General features: G+C 36.6%; 1 protein-coding gene across 5 annotated transcripts in view; it reads left to right on the forward strand.

Annotated features, from left to right (window-relative positions):
- Positions 1–15,706, forward strand: part of ASXL2 (additional sex combs like 2, transcriptional regulator) — an 83,652-nt gene that overhangs the window by 48,207 nt on the left and 19,739 nt on the right. For 4 of the 5 annotated variants that reach the window (XM_006767502.2, XM_006767504.2, XM_015566378.1 and 1 more), the window contains 3 exons: positions 9,251–9,366; positions 11,890–12,016; positions 13,456–13,599. In XM_006767502.2, coding sequence (XP_006767565.1) covers positions 9,251–9,366; positions 11,890–12,016; positions 13,456–13,599 — 387 coding nt within the window. Of the gene's footprint in view, positions 1–9,071; positions 9,171–9,250; positions 9,367–11,889; positions 12,017–13,455; positions 13,600–15,706 lie in introns of all 5 variants that reach the window. The other variant, XM_015566380.1, reaches the window with a different exon arrangement.

Consider the following 15,706-nt stretch of genomic DNA (forward strand, 5'->3'; position numbering starts at 1 on the left):
GCAGTGATAGGAGCAGCACGCAGCAGAGCAGCTCTAAATCAGTTGCAGTTATTAATGAAGGTAAAGCAAACTAATTGTGCCTATTCCTTTTTCTTATTTAGGGCTTTTCCTCTCAATCTGACATCACTTTATTTCAAATGCATTGTAAGACAGGAAGAACATTGAGATAGTATCAAAACCCACTTCCTTTTATGTACAAAAATAAAGAGCTCTGACAGCAAAACTGATACTTCTAGTTGAAAATTGATAGAAACTCTCTTGATATAGTTGTACTTTTCAGCCAAATAGGAATAGAGAACAGAACTTTGAAATTCAGCCCAATATTAAAACTAGTTTATTAATTTCCATGTAAAGTGGAAGAACTTAGAAGCTTGTAGTATTTAGTTCTTAGTTTTCAGACAGGAAACAATGTTCAGAGAAGAGCTTTATGAAATTCCAAGCCAAGGTAAGGTCGAATGACTCCAGAAAAATGTTTAATATCAACATTTTCTATTGCTTTTTTGGTAGGATCATAGCTAAGTAAGTCTATGCCTTTTCCCCAAAATAAAATATAAATACTACAGCATGAAGCAACTGCAGAAATATTTTTTATCTTCTAAAAGAAACAAGTTTTTCAGATTTTAGCCTGCTTTTAAAGTGTCTTAAGAAAAACATTAAATGTGAAATGTATCTTTTCACCTACAAGAAATTACTAATTCTTTCCAGGAGCATGACCTAATGTTAATTTTACTGCTTGTCCAGAACTATTTTAAATCAGGAATTTGCTATATATTGTGTTTTTAGTTGAAATACCATAGTCCTCCCTGTCCTCTAACGTTTATATATATATATATATGTTAAGTTGCTGAATGGGGATGATTATGTATAGAAATATCTCCTTTAAAAAAGGATACTAGGGAGAAAAACTCCTTTGGGCAAAGTTAACTTATGTGGGAGAGACCTCTGGGAGAGATGTTCTCTTTCTCTTCTGGAGTGGTTGGTGGCTGAGTTGGGAGGTTTTAGCTCTGTCATGTATTAAAGATGGCTACACTATTAAGACTTGGATAATTAGGGCACCCAGAAGCAAGGGAAGGTATTCAGGTATGGCCTCTCCATGTTTGATTATGCGACTGTTTGAATATCACGAGTAGCTAGTCTGCCCAGTTTGGAGTAGACTACACTTGCTGTGGGAAGAAGGGGCTTAGAACGGTAACAGTCTTCTGGAAATAAAATTCCCTTCTAGAGACTGTCCTGTAAATAAGAACTTTCCCTCTAGAGAAGGATTAGTGTTTTTGAAGATTAAAACAATTTTGGAAACTTCACTTGCTATAATTGTTTTAACCATTAATCCTTCATCTATATAAAGCTAAGTTTTAATTTTTATATTACTGCTTCATTATTTCTGATATCTAATATTTCAGAGGGGCCCATTGAATGTTTTTAGGAGAAAATAAAATGTCAGTGATTATTTACTAAAGCTTTAAATTCAAATGTATTTAGTATGAATAGTCCATATCCTGTTGATGTTACTTAATATAATAACCATCCATTGAAATGGGAAATTCTCAGTGCTATAATATATCTGAAAAGCAGTATCTTCTGCACATATATTCAGTGAGTGGTACATAAATATTCAACAACCTGAAACTACTTTAGTAAATTATGCAAAACTGGCTTTAATGAGCACCAAGTTTTAAATGTTTTTCTGAAACCACTTTAGTTTTCTCCACTAGGTTGCTCTTTGATTTTTTGGGTAACATTCTTTGTTTTGTTTTTAAATCAAATAAGTAATGGCCGATGTTTTGACTAGAATTTGTTGATCTGTTGTTGTGTTTATATGAAACATGGTTGTTTCTAACCAGATTCTAAATATGTTTTTAAATGAGTGCTTTTAATATGTTGAGCAGTTCACATTGGAGAACCAGTAGATTGGAATATAATCTTGAGAAGTATTGTTTAGGCCATTCTTTATTTGCAAAGCTAAAGAAACATCTCTATTTAAACTATTTGCTACATTTAATCTTTTTCCATTATGTACCATTTGCCAGGTATTTGGGAGAACAATTCGAATAAGGTGTGGGTTCCACCCATATCTAGAGGTATAGAAATAAGCAGATAATTAGCAAATACTTAATAAGTAGCAAGTGTTTATGTTTATCATATTAGGACAGAATTAGAAAAGAGAGTAGCTTTACCATGGTTAGTATTATATGAGACATAGAAAGATTTAATATATTCTTCCCTTGAGAGTATAACTTCCCTTGAAGACTAGACATATAGAAAGAAAATATATGTAAAGGCAAGAAGGTGGAAGTGTGTGTACAGTGTTTTCAAGAAACCATAGGAATAAAAGTTGGGCTGGAAGAGGGGATTTGTGGGAAAAAAGAAGAGGAAAGAAGTTGGGATCAGATTGTTAATCTTTATTGCTAGTCTCCGTTATTTATAGTTTGTGGTGTACATAAAGTAATTTCTAAGGAAAATTAAGATATGTAGTATGGATCCGAGAATGGCAACACTGCTGACTCAAATTTTCATAGCCACATACCAAGAGGTACAAGATTTTTGTTTATAATGCCTGCCCAGCATGGCTCAGTGGTTGAGCGTTGACCTATGCATCAGGAGGTCCTGGTTCTATTGCTGGTCAGGGCACATGCCTGGGTTGCGGGCTTGATTCCTAGTTTGCGGCATGCAGGAGGCAGCCGATCAATGATTCTCTCTCATCATTGATGTTTCTATCTCTCCCTCTCTTTCTCTCTGAAACCAATAAAAGTGTATTTTTTTAAAAAGATATTTGTTTATAGGTCTTTTTCTGTTGGTTTTATCCTCTTGTCTTTTCTGTTGGCTTTATTCACTTGTCCAGTTACTATCTGAGTTAATATACTAGCTTTGATTTATTTTTCTACCTAATAGAGTTTATATTAGTTTAGTTTATTTCCAACCATTGGTATATAGGGCAAAAGAATTCTTTTCCATTCTATTCTCGCATACCTCACTTTATTGCGCTTCACTTTATTGCGCTTCACAGATGCTGCATTTTTTTACAAAGTGAACGTTTGTGACAACCCAGGGTTGAGCATGTCTGTCTGTTAATGCCATTTTTCCAACAGCATTTGCTTCCTGTGTCACATTTTGGTAATTCTCACAATATTTCAGACTTTTTCATTATTACTATATTTGTTATGGTAATCTGTAATGTTATTATTGTAATTGTTTTGGGGCACCACGAACTGTGTCCATGTAAGATGGTGAACTTCACCAATAAATGAATGGCTCCACCAACTGGCCATTTCTCATTTCTATTTCTCTCCTTTGGCCTCCCTATTCCCTGAGATACAATAATATTGTAATTAGGCCACTTAATAACTCTATAGTGGTCTTTAAGTGAAGGGTCTCACATCTCTTACTTTAAGTAAAAAACTAAAAATATTAAACTTAGGAAGGAAGATACGTCCAAAGCTGAGATAGGCAAAAGCTTGGCCTTTTGTATCAAACACTTAGGCAGATTTTGTGCTACTCTAGGCCTGGCTAGTGTGCTCAATAGTTAGGGCATCATTTAGTGCAGTGCAGGGTCATGGGTTTGATTCCTGGTCAAGGGCACGTAACTGAGTTGCTGGTTTGATCCGTGGCTCCAATTGGGGTTCATGTGTGAGGCAACCAATTGATGTGTCTCTCTCACATTGATGTATACTTGAGTTGGCTTCACTGGTGGGTCCTGGAATCTTGAGATATGGCTTTGAGATATGTTTGTGGTTTCGTTTGTTAGAAAGGGCTTTGAGGCAGGTGAGGAAATGAATAGTCTCAGATATATGCAAATCATTAAAAACAAAATAAACATAGTTAAGTATTAATACTTTTAAACTTTATTTTCATTATGTCCCTTTAAAAAAATTGGTCAAATCAAAAAGACAGTAACAAGTGTTGGCAAGGATATGGAGAAATTAGAAGAAATTCTACATTTCTGGTAGAACTGTTAAAATGGTGTGTCCTTTTTGGTAAACAATTTGACAGTTTCTCAAAAAGTTAAAAATAAAGTTACAATTTATATATGAACCCAGAAGAATTCAAAACATATGTCCAACACAAAATCCCAGTAATGAATGTTCTTTTTTTTTTTTTTTTTAATTCTCACCTGAGGATATTTTTTCATTGATTTTTAGAGAGAGTAGAAGGAATGGGGAGAGACAGAAAAAGAGAAACATCCACGTGAGAAAAACACATTGATTTGGTTACCTCCCCCACGCACCCTGACCAGGGCGGGGGACAACCGAGGCACATACCCTTAACCGGAATCGAACCTGGACCCTTCAGTCCATAGGCCGGCGCTCTATCCACTGAGCAACTGGCTAGGGCGCAAATATTCTGTATATAATTGTTCAAAATGCCCCCAAAGTGGAAATAACCCAAATGACCATCAGCTAATGAATAAAAAAATGGGGCATATGCGTAAATTGGAATAGTGTCAAGAGATAAAAGGGAATGAAGTATTGATTGATACATGCTCTGACCTGGATGAACCTTCAAAACATGCTAGTGAAAAAAGCCAGTCACTAAAAAGCACATACTGTATGATTTCATTTATTTGAAATGTCCAGAATAGACAAATACATAGAGACAGAAAGTAGATTAGTTATTGCTTAATAATAGAGACATTGATTAGGGAAAAAGGAGTGACGGCTAACTCATACAGGATTTTTTAGTGGGTAATGAAAATTGATTGTGGTAATGGTTGCACAGCTTTGAAGATATATGAATTGTATGGTATATAAGTTACATCTCCGTAAAGATGTTGTATAAATGCACTGAGGTTATGGTTTTTTCTTGTTGCTCAGGCATGTCAAGAATGATCCAACTTTATTTTTGTGTGATATATTACAATGGTTTTTTTAAATGTCACACTTACTGTATGCAGTTTTTTTCCAATATATAAACTGTATCAGCAGTCGCCTACTGGTGGTCTGCAGGTCACTGGTGGTCCGTGAGAAAATTTCGGTGTTCTGTAGAAAAGTTTGGACATTATTTGCATTTTTATGTTTTATTAATCCTAACAAATAATAATAAAACAAAAAATATTCTAAGAAATTCTTATATTGTGACTGACAGTTTTCGCCTTTACAGTGCACTAAATTCACGAAATGTACTAGAGTCTAGTACAGTGATGGCGAACCTTTTGAGCGCGGCGGTCAGCATTTTGAAAAACCCTAACTGAACTCTGGTGCCGTGTCACCTACAGAAATTTTTGATCTTTTCAACCATAGTAAAACAATGACTTATATTTTTGATATTTCTTTTATATATTTAAATGCCATTTAACAAAGAAACATTAACCAAACAAATTAGTTCACGTGTCACCTCTAACACGCGTGACATAGGTTCGCCATCACTGCTCTAGTACATTTAGTGAATTCCCCTTTCTAGTAACTAGCGAGGGGGAAACAAGAGAGGTGCAAGCGGCTTCAGTATTGTTTCAACCATTACAGCAGTCACCCACTCCGCGATTAACCGATTCTCATCCAGTTGTTTTATTTTATTTATGTATTGTATGTAAATGTGTATTTTCTTTAACTGTTATATTTAATGGCATCAAATAGTTTGCCTTTAATAATTATCATTTCTTGTTTGGTTTTAGATTTGAATGAAATAATCCCATAATGAGGGGGAAAAAGCAAAGCATTTCTTTAGTAATACAAAAGATAATGTAGCTAATGATAATAGTAATAATAGTAATATGTGTACTTCACTTAACTGTGAGCTGATCAATGAATCAGTCTCCAAAGTCCTCGTCAGGCACCATTAGGAAGAACATTCGAACTGGTGACGGAGAGAAGAAAAAACTCCAAGTATCAAGAAAACATGATTCGAACTACTTGAAATTTGGATTTGTTTAAGAACCTGGTAGTGAGTTGGATGCACGGCCACTTTGTGTTGTGTGTTCTGAGAGTTTATCCAATGATGCCGTGAAACTTTCAAAACTTGAAAGACATTTGCAATCAAAACACCCGGATTTAGCTATAAAACCACTTGAATATTTTTCAAAGAATGCGTGAAAATATGCAAAAGCAAGTAATTGCTCTAACAAAAATGACTATTGGAGATAAATCCTTATTAAAGGCTTCTTATCTGATAGCATTTTAGATCACGAAAAATAAAAAGCCGTATACGATTGGAGAAGAATTAATTAAGCCTTGCATGTTACAAGCCTGTGAAGAGGTTTTGGGCGAGCAGGCTGTCCAGAAATTGAAAGCAATTACTATGTCCGCTAACACTGTCAAACGCAGAATTGAAGACATGGCTGAAGATATTGAAAATCAAGTTATAAAAATGGTGAAAAATTCACCATTTTATTCAATTCAATTTGACAAATCAACAGACGTAAGTAACAAGGCACTTCTCCTTTGTTTTGTGAGGGTTGAGTGTGAAGGAGAGTTACAGGAAGAACTACTTTGTTTGCTCAACTTGCTGGGTGCAACAACTGAGTTTTTTGAAGCACTTAATAGTTATTTCCTGGAACATGGAATTGAATGGGAAAAATGTATTGGAATACGTACAGAAGGTGCCATAAACATGACTGGGCATCTTTCAGGAATTTTTGCAAAGGTGAAAAATGTTGGTCACCCAGACATTTTGTCTACACACTTTACTATACATTGTGAGAAACTTGTGGTGAAAAAAATGTCCCCAGAAATACATGAGGTATTATCAGATGTTATTAAAATTATAAATGAAATTCGACACAAAGTGCTCAATTCTCGAATATTTGAGGCATTTTGCGAAGAAATGGGTTCCCACTATACTCACCTTCACACTGAGGTGAGATGGCTGTTGAGGGGCAAGATACTAACCCAACTGTTAGCCCTACACGGAGAAGTCAAAATATTTTTTCCAGTGGCAAAATAATCTGAAATTACAAGAACTCTTATCCGATGATAAGTGGGTAGCCAAGCTTGCATACCTGGCAGATATTTTTTCACTATTAAATGAACTAAATGAACTTGCAAGGACAACTTAAGGATGTGTTCTCACTACGAGGTAAAATGGATGCTTTTCAAAAGAAAATATTACTGTGGCAGTCATGATTGGCTGAAGAAGATCTGCAAATATTTTCAAACTTTGATGACTATATGAGAGAGAAGGATATCAACCGGCAGGTGGTAACCATTGTTCAACAGCACTTAGAATCATGCACAGAATCTTTGGTCATTATTACCCAAAGAAAGAAGATCCCAGACATGGCAGTATGTGGATAATAGATCCATCTGCAGCAAACATTGAAGACAGCAATTTAAGCATGAGTGAAAAAGAAAGCCTCATCGGTCTATCATCTGACTATAGTTCAAAGCTAAATTCCAGTCATCCTTATCAAGACCTCATTTTTTATCTCCATTAAAAGTGAATACCCCTTGGGGAGTGAAAAAGTAATGAAAATTTTGATTCAGTTTTCAACAACATATTTGTGCGAAAAAACATTTTCATCTGTCACAGCAATTAAAACTCGGTACCGGTCTTGGCTTGAAATAAGTACGGCTCTCCATCTTGCAGTAATGGCATTGGAGCCAAAAATCCATAAACTTATTTCAAGCAAACAGGAGTAAATATCACACTCTAAAATTGTGTAATCCTATATAATAAAGCCTAATATGCAAATCGACCAAATGGTGGAACGACCCGTCACTATGACGCGCACTGACCACCAGGGGGCAGACGCTCAACGCAGGTGCTGCCCCCCAGTCCACAGGCCCCAAGCCAGCCAAGGCAGGTGCCAGCGGGGGATCCCCCCGATTACCCCATTTGTCACCCCACAGATTGGCCCTGATCACCGGCCAGGCCTAGGGACCCTACTCATGCATGAATTTCGTGATCGGGCCTCTAGTACTTAAATAAGCTTCAATTATTTTGTAAAAATTAAACTTACTTTGATAAATTTGTTACAATTAAACAACCTTTGAAGATTTTGTTATGATTAAATAAGTATTTAAAATGTTATATTAAATAGGTGCATTTCATATTAATAAAATGGAAGTGCTCTGATCATTATTTTACAAATGTATTTATCTTTTTTAAAAAACATTAGTGGTCCCCGGGATTTAAAATTATGAATTTAGTGGGCCGTGAGCTCCAAAAGGTTGGCGACCGCTGAACTGTATCATAAAGGTTGAGATATAAAGCTAAAGCTACGTAGGTGACTCATTTTAATATTGTTTGCTCTTTAAAGTGTCCTCTTTAAAGTGTTATTTACTGTGTATTCTTTTCTTAAGATATCTAAGAGACAATTGAAATGCTCTGTTTCAAAACTTTTGTATTCCAATGAACAATGCTTCTGCATTTTCATGTTAGGTAGCTACCTACCAACATACTTGATTTGGTATCTTAAAGCTCTTTAGCCCACACTATGGGATTCCATTTTGCTATTAAGCCTTTTCATTCCAACTACTATGAAAGGAGAAGGTATTAGTAAACAGGTACTCTTCAAAGTCATCACTAACAGTAGCGATTATTTTATTTTTATTGTTAAGGGGTCTGAATCAACAATTTATCTCATCATAGATAATGCACTGTTAAACTCTATAAAACATAAAGATCAAATGTGCTTTATTATAAGAGGTATAGGCTCTTGGAGGGGAAGACCCTCATTCACGTAAGACCAAGGTTGGGCTAAGCTCTGGGGTATAAAACCGCTAGTAATGATGAAGAGAGTGGTTTATGTTTTGTTAACCTACATTGCTTCCATTAGAGAAATCCTCAAGTGCTCTCTCACCCTAAACTGCTGATTGAAGAGATGTGGAAATATCAGTATTAAAGCTGTAGTAGAGTTTTTGAGGTGGAATGGCCTCATTGCCTTTATTTTAAAGATAGGGAAAACTGGGACCTATTCTATCAATCCAGGTTTCTTCCACTATATCATGTTGTTAGATTTACCTTAAGAACATACATACTGTCCAACAGGCTCTAGAATCTTTTCTAAGTTTATCTAATTTGGTGACTAATGGTTTATATTCTGCTTCCTGTTTCTTCATTCAATTCTTTTGAAAAATTAAAGAATGAAAAGGTATGAATACTAACACCCACCCCTTCCCCATCCTATCATCCTTCACTAGAGCTTTCTGAGGAAATAAACTGAAAAGGGAGGCTGTTTGCCGTAGAACTCCAAAAAGAAGATCCTTCCCAAAAGTGTTTGGTCACAGTTCTTAATACAGGTAGCAGAATATGATTGGGGAAGGCATGGTGCTTGATATCAACTCTGATAACAAATTATCATTGTCATTTTCCTCCTTAGTATCATCTAGACTGTCACAGCCATCCTCTCCCCAGTCAGGTTGCCCATCACCCACAATTCCAGCAGGTAAAGTCATATCTCCATCACAGAAGCACAGCAAGAAGGCACTAAAGCAGGTAATTATGCTAGTCTCTGTTTATCAGAAGTATAATCTCCTACATTAAAAATGCATGACTCTGGCAGCCATTAAAAATTTCTTGAAAGGATATTATGTTCTTTTAGGAGAAGTTTCATGCAGTTTCCCAATTAGGATTTAATAATGTATGTATCTCTGTGTCATTGGTTTGTAGTATATACTCTTTTTATCACATTTTATGTGTTCCTAATTTGCTAACAGGTTTTTCTTTGTGTATGTGTTCATTTTGAAAATTATGAATAGTTGTTGAATTTTTCAGGTTTTCTTCAGCATTTATCGAGATAATCAGGTAGCCTTTTTCTTTAAATCTAGTATCATACAAAATTCCACGACTAGACTTATTTTTTATTGATTTCAGAAAGGAAGGGAGGAGAGAGAGAGAGAGAGAGAAACATCAATGATGAGAATCATTGGTCAGCTGTCTCCTGCACGCCCCCTACTGGGGATCAAGCCTGCAACCCTGTCATGTGCCCTTACTGGGAATCCAGCTGTGACCTCCTGGTTCGTAGGTCGATGTTCAACAACTGAGCCACACCAGCCAAGCTAGGTTTTTTAATGCTAATCCATACTTAGCTTTCTAAAATAAACTGTATGTTTGTTATATATTTTTAAATATGTTATGGAATTTTCTTTTTTAAGGTACTAGCTTGGGGAAAAACAGATTTTAGCTTGGATTTTGTTGGGAGTTTTTTTTTCTTTGTGCTATCCAGAAACAATTTTGGAATCAAGATTCTTCTAACATCGTAAACTAAACTGTGTAGTCCCTCCAAAATGTATACACACTTCAGCAGCTGATAGCTTTATTGATGTTTCTTTCTTTTCAGATTTAACTTATTGGAATTAATAATTATTCAAAGTGTGTATACATTTTTTGGAACACCCTGTATTTTTCTAGGTTTCTGGGGAAATTTTGAGTAATTTATCTTTTTATTGAAAATTCTGTAAATCTCACTTTTTAAAATTGTTTTCCTAGCATTTCAGTTTTAATTTATTTTCTTTTACTAGTCTCTTGGTTTTCTGCTTTGGAGCTAAATTTGGAAATTTATTTTTCTTAGAAAGTGATCCATTTCACCTGATTTTTTTCAAATATTGGTATAAAGTTGTACATAGTATTCTTTTTTAAAAAAATATATTTTATTGATTTTTACAGAGAGGAGAAGGATAGAGAGTTAGAAACATCGATGAGAGAGAAATAGCGATCAGCTGCCTCCTGCACACTCCCCACTGGGGATGTGCCCGCAACCAAGGTACATAACCTTGACTGTAATTGAACCTGGGACCCCTCAGTCTGCAGGCTGACGCTCCATCCACTGAGGCAAACCAGTTAGGGCCATAGTATTCTTATATGTCTCTTTTTTGTTCTTCAGTGTTGTTCATTTATAATGTACTAGAGACCTGGGGCATGACATTCGTGCACTGTGGGGGGGTGGGGGGGGCGTGAGGATTGTCCCTCAACCTGGCCTGCTCTGTCTCACAGTCCAGAACCTCTTGGGGGATATCTGCCAAGGCGTCCTTAGCGCTGCTGCGGAGGCAAGAGAGGCTCCCAAAACCACTGCTGCACTCGCCAGCCGTGAGCCTGGCTTCTGGCTGAGCGATGCTCCCCCTGTGGAAGCACACTGACCACTGGGGGAAGCTCCTGCATTGAGCATCTGCCCCCGGTGGTCAGTGCATGTCCTAGTGACCAGTCATACCACTGTTCGGTCGATTTGCATTTTAGGGTTTTATTATATAGGATTTTTTTCGCCCCCTCAATGCTGCTAGCCAATGGTTTGTCTATTTTATTGGGCTTTTCTAAGAACTAGCTTTTGATTTGTTTGAAATGCAAATGGTCAGTAAATAGAAACTTACTAGTAGTTAAGAAAACATAAAAATAGTGGACTACTTTAATTCTCAGATCAGTATAAAAATCTTAATTATATCAAGCATTGGCAAGTGTGTGGGAAAATGGCTACTGTAGTTTGTCAGTAGAATATAAATTATTGTAGTTACTTAGGAGACAGATTTTGTAACATTTATTAAAACTTAATTTTTTATTTATTTTATTTTTTAAATATGTTTTTATTGATTTTAGAGAGTAAGGGAGAGGAAGAGAAAGAGAAAGAGAAAGAGATTCATGGATGAGACAGAGAAACATTGATCAGCTGCCTCCTGCATACCCCTACCAGGGATCATGCTCTCAGCCTGGGAATATGCCCTGATCTGGATTTGAACTGGCAATCCCTCGGTGCATAGGAAGATGCTCAACCAACTGAGCCACACCAGCCAGGGTGTATTTATTAAAATTTTAAGTATATACCCCATAAGTAAACAGTTGAACATTTTAGAACTAATATTAAGAAAAATACGTACACACACACACACATATATATCTATATATACACATAAACACACAGAATAATATTTGCATTAAAGTTGCATGCTCTTTTCCACTTAATAAGTCATTTACTTTTTCTTATTACTGAAACGATTGTCTTGTTTCTCACAGTCAGTTTTCTCTTTCTAGGCTCTGAAGCAGCAGCAGCAGCGGAAGCAGCAGCAGCAATGCCGGCCAAGTATGGCCCTCTCCTCCAGTCAGCATCTCTCTCTGAAGGCTGTCAAAGCTGCCAGTGACTCTGTGACTGCCAAATCTGGTAGGTGGATGGGAGTGTCTTTTCAATGGGAGTTTCTTTATTTTTATTATTTTATTTTATTTCTTAATTGAATTTATTGGGTTGACATTGGTTAATAAAATTATATGGGTTTCAGGGGAACAGTTCTATAATACATCATTTGTATATTGTATTGTGTGTTCACAACCACAAGTAAAGTCTCCTTCCACACCATTTATCCTCCCCATTACCCTCTGTTGCCTCTCCCTACCCCCTTCCCCTGTGATAATCACCGTACTATTGTCTGTCTCTGAGGGGGGTTTTGTTTGTCTGTTCTGTTGTTTTTGCTTAATCTTTTCATCAATGGATGTTTCTTTTTCTGATAGTTTCATGTTGGTTTTCCAATTTGTATACTGTAGCATTTATTTTTAAATTATTTTATTTACATAATTCTTGTACTGCCAAATCATTGACTTATTAGTAATCTTTCCAAGATAAACAGAAAATTTATGCAAATATTCATGCAGTTATTAAAAAATACATAAGTGGGATTTGTATGTTAGAGTGAGATCTATGAGTAATGTAACTTCCAAGATGTCTTAGTAATATTTGGAAGCTGCTAATCAGTAACCTTAGAAAGCTGATGGTTCCAAAAGATGCTCAAACTGAACTCTTCACAAATTACCTCCTTTAAAAAGAAAAGGTTTTGCCCAGCTGGTGTGGCTCAGTAGTTTAGTGTCAACGTATGAACCAGAAGGTCACGGGTTCAATTCCCGGTCAAGGCACATGACTGGGTTGCGGGCTCAATCCCCAGTGTGGAACTTGGAGGAGGCAGCCGATCAGTGATTCTCTCTCGTCATTGATGTTTCTATCTCTCTCTACCTTCCTCTCTGAAATCAATAAAAATATATTTAATAAAAAAACCTAAAAATATATGCAGCCTTTGAATTTCCATTGGGCAGACCTGAAGGCCTTTAGATTTGTTGTTGCTGTCGCTTACTTTGTTTTTAATCTAAACTGGTCTGGATATAGATTTTGTGTTTTATCATGCAATTCATTTTGATGCCAGTTAATTATATGTGCCTGCCAGATTTAAACTGTGTCTTGCAGAACTTTGCATTTATGTTAGGAAAGAAATTTACCACCAAAAGCCAGTAATGTGCTGAGAGGAAATAAGGGATTTTACCTTTTTTAAAAATATATTTTTTTGCCCTGACCTGTTTGTCTCAGTGGCTAGAGCGTTGGCCTGGGGACTGAAGGGTCCCGGGTTCGATTCCGGTCAAGGGCATGTACCTTGGTTGAAACCACACCAACAGAACAGGATTTTATTTTTTTTCTAGGCTTAATTCTCAGACTCAGAACATATTTGCAAGGTCACCTTGCCTCATATATAACTACTTTTAGTTAGTATTGAATGGTTTGCTTAATTGATTTCTATCTATAACCTTAATGTCACCAGTCTTTTGTATATTTTTCCCTAGCAGTATGGGAAGGAAAGCAATCAGATGGACAGTCAAGCAGCTCCCAGAACTCAAACTCTAGCTTTTCTTCTTCAGTTAAAGTGGAAAACCCTTTGTTAGGCTTGGGGAAGAAGTCATTCCAAAGGTCTGACAGACTCCACACAAGTAAGTTAATTTACAAAGACTTCATGTTTTTATCAACTTATTTTATCAACCCAGTGTCTGAAATTCATCAGCTACCTGGCTTAAATTTACTTCCTGTTCACCTATGAGGTCTTGACCATTTTCATGTCCCTCCTGTCCTTACCAAACTTTATTCAGAATAAGATCTGTTATCAGGCCATTTTTGTGGTTTATTTCTTTTTCTGATCATAAGTTTCTTTGTCTGGCATTATTTACATTTTATTTCTAACCGTACAGAAAGGGCTTATAATTAAACATGGCAAACTGAACATTTTTTTCCTGCTCCCTCTGAATCCCACAAAAATGAGAATATGGAAATACAAAAGGGTGAAGAAAACAAGGAGATAGCAGATGGGTAGGCAGTGTCAACAACTTTGAAAGATGAAAACTGGATGGTTATTTCATAGAGCTGAGTAGCAGATGCCAGTAATAAGCAAGCCAGCTAAGGCTGTGGAATACCAGAAAGGTTCCAGAATTGGAGATATAAAGGATCAGGATAGAGAGGGTGAGGCATAGATTTGAAAAGAAGAACCTTCTTTAAGGCCCTGGCCGGGTAGCTTAGTTGGTTAAGAGCATCATCCCAGTATGCTAAGGTTGTGGGTTTGATCTCCAGTCATATAAAGCAACCAATAAATGCATAAATAAGTGAAATAACAAGTCAATGTTTTTTTCTCTCTTTCTTCCTCTCTTTCTAAAAATCAATTAAAAATAAAAAGTTAGTAAGAAGCAGTTTGATGCCTCACCCCCTAGTAGGAGATAGATTTATTTTGAAGTGAAATTAAACCATATAGATTTCCAATTCAGAGATACTACACATAGCAGAGGGCAGACAATGAGGCAGTGTACTGGAGTTCGGGAAATTAAATAAAATACGTATACTAAATAGTGATCCTCTTGTTTGGCTTCCAGAATGCTAGTAGTGAGGCATATTTCTACTACCACTAGTTCCTTACTAACTATGCTCCAGCAGGAGATTGGTGGATTGGTAACTAAAGAAATGGAATAACCTCAGAAAAAAATCTGCAGGCACATTTATAGACTCGCTACTGAACAGAAATCATCTTGGTGTTCTCCCGTCTACACAACCCACCCAGAATTTTCAGTCAGCCTTTTTAAGTGCCTGTCTTTTAATTATGCCTACTAAGTATCACCTTTGAAGAAAATCCCATTGTGAGGACAGAATATGAAATACAGACTCAGAAGAAACAGGCGATTGAAGAAGAAAAAAATTTAAAACAACCTTTTAAAAAATATTTTTTTACTCATTTCTGAGAGAAAGGGAGAGCGAGAGAGAGATAGAAACATCAATGATGAGAGAGAATCATTGATTGGCTGCCTTCTGCACAACCCACATAGAGGATCGAGCCCCAGCCGGTGCATTTGCCCTAACTGGGAATCCAACTGTGACCTCCTGGTTTATAGGTTGATGATCAACCACTGAGCCATGCTGGCTGGGCCAAATAACTTTTATTTTAAAAAATTTTTAATTGGATTTATTGGGGTGACACATTGGTTAATAAAATTATATAGGTTTCAGGTATACAATTCTATATTTTATAACTGCAATATCTATAGAAAGAACTAAAAGATGATATTGTACCCATGAAAGAATAAAATACTATCCTATCTAATAATAGAGAAACATGGTAATTAACCATAACTTCGCTACCCTTCCCATTGGCTAATCAGCGAGATATGCAAATTAACTGCCAACCAAGATGGCCGGCAGCCAGGCAGCTGAATCGAACAGGAGGCTTGCTTGCTCCAGTGATAGAGGAAACCAAGGTTCCCCGCCTGCTGCTGCTGGACTCTGAGCTGCAGTCTAAGAAACAATGTTGCAATTATAGAAGGTAAATAAACCCCAGAAACCTGCTTTCAGCCGTCAGAGCTGGAGCTAGCAGGACCGCAACAGTGTTACAATTATAGAACTCAAACAAAGCCCAGATAACTACTTTCAGCAGCAAAGCTCTCAGAGCTGGAGTCGAGCCTCAGAACTAAAGCCGGCTCTCAGCTCCAGTGACAGCCATAGAAGGTAAATAAATCCCAGAATTAAAAAAAAAAAGAAAAAAGGAGAGGTTGGGAGCTTCAA

Source organism: Myotis davidii, unplaced genomic scaffold (assembly GCF_000327345.1).
Source record: "Myotis davidii unplaced genomic scaffold, ASM32734v1 scaffold238, whole genome shotgun sequence".
Classification (NCBI taxonomy): Eukaryota; Metazoa; Chordata; class Mammalia; order Chiroptera; family Vespertilionidae; genus Myotis; species Myotis davidii.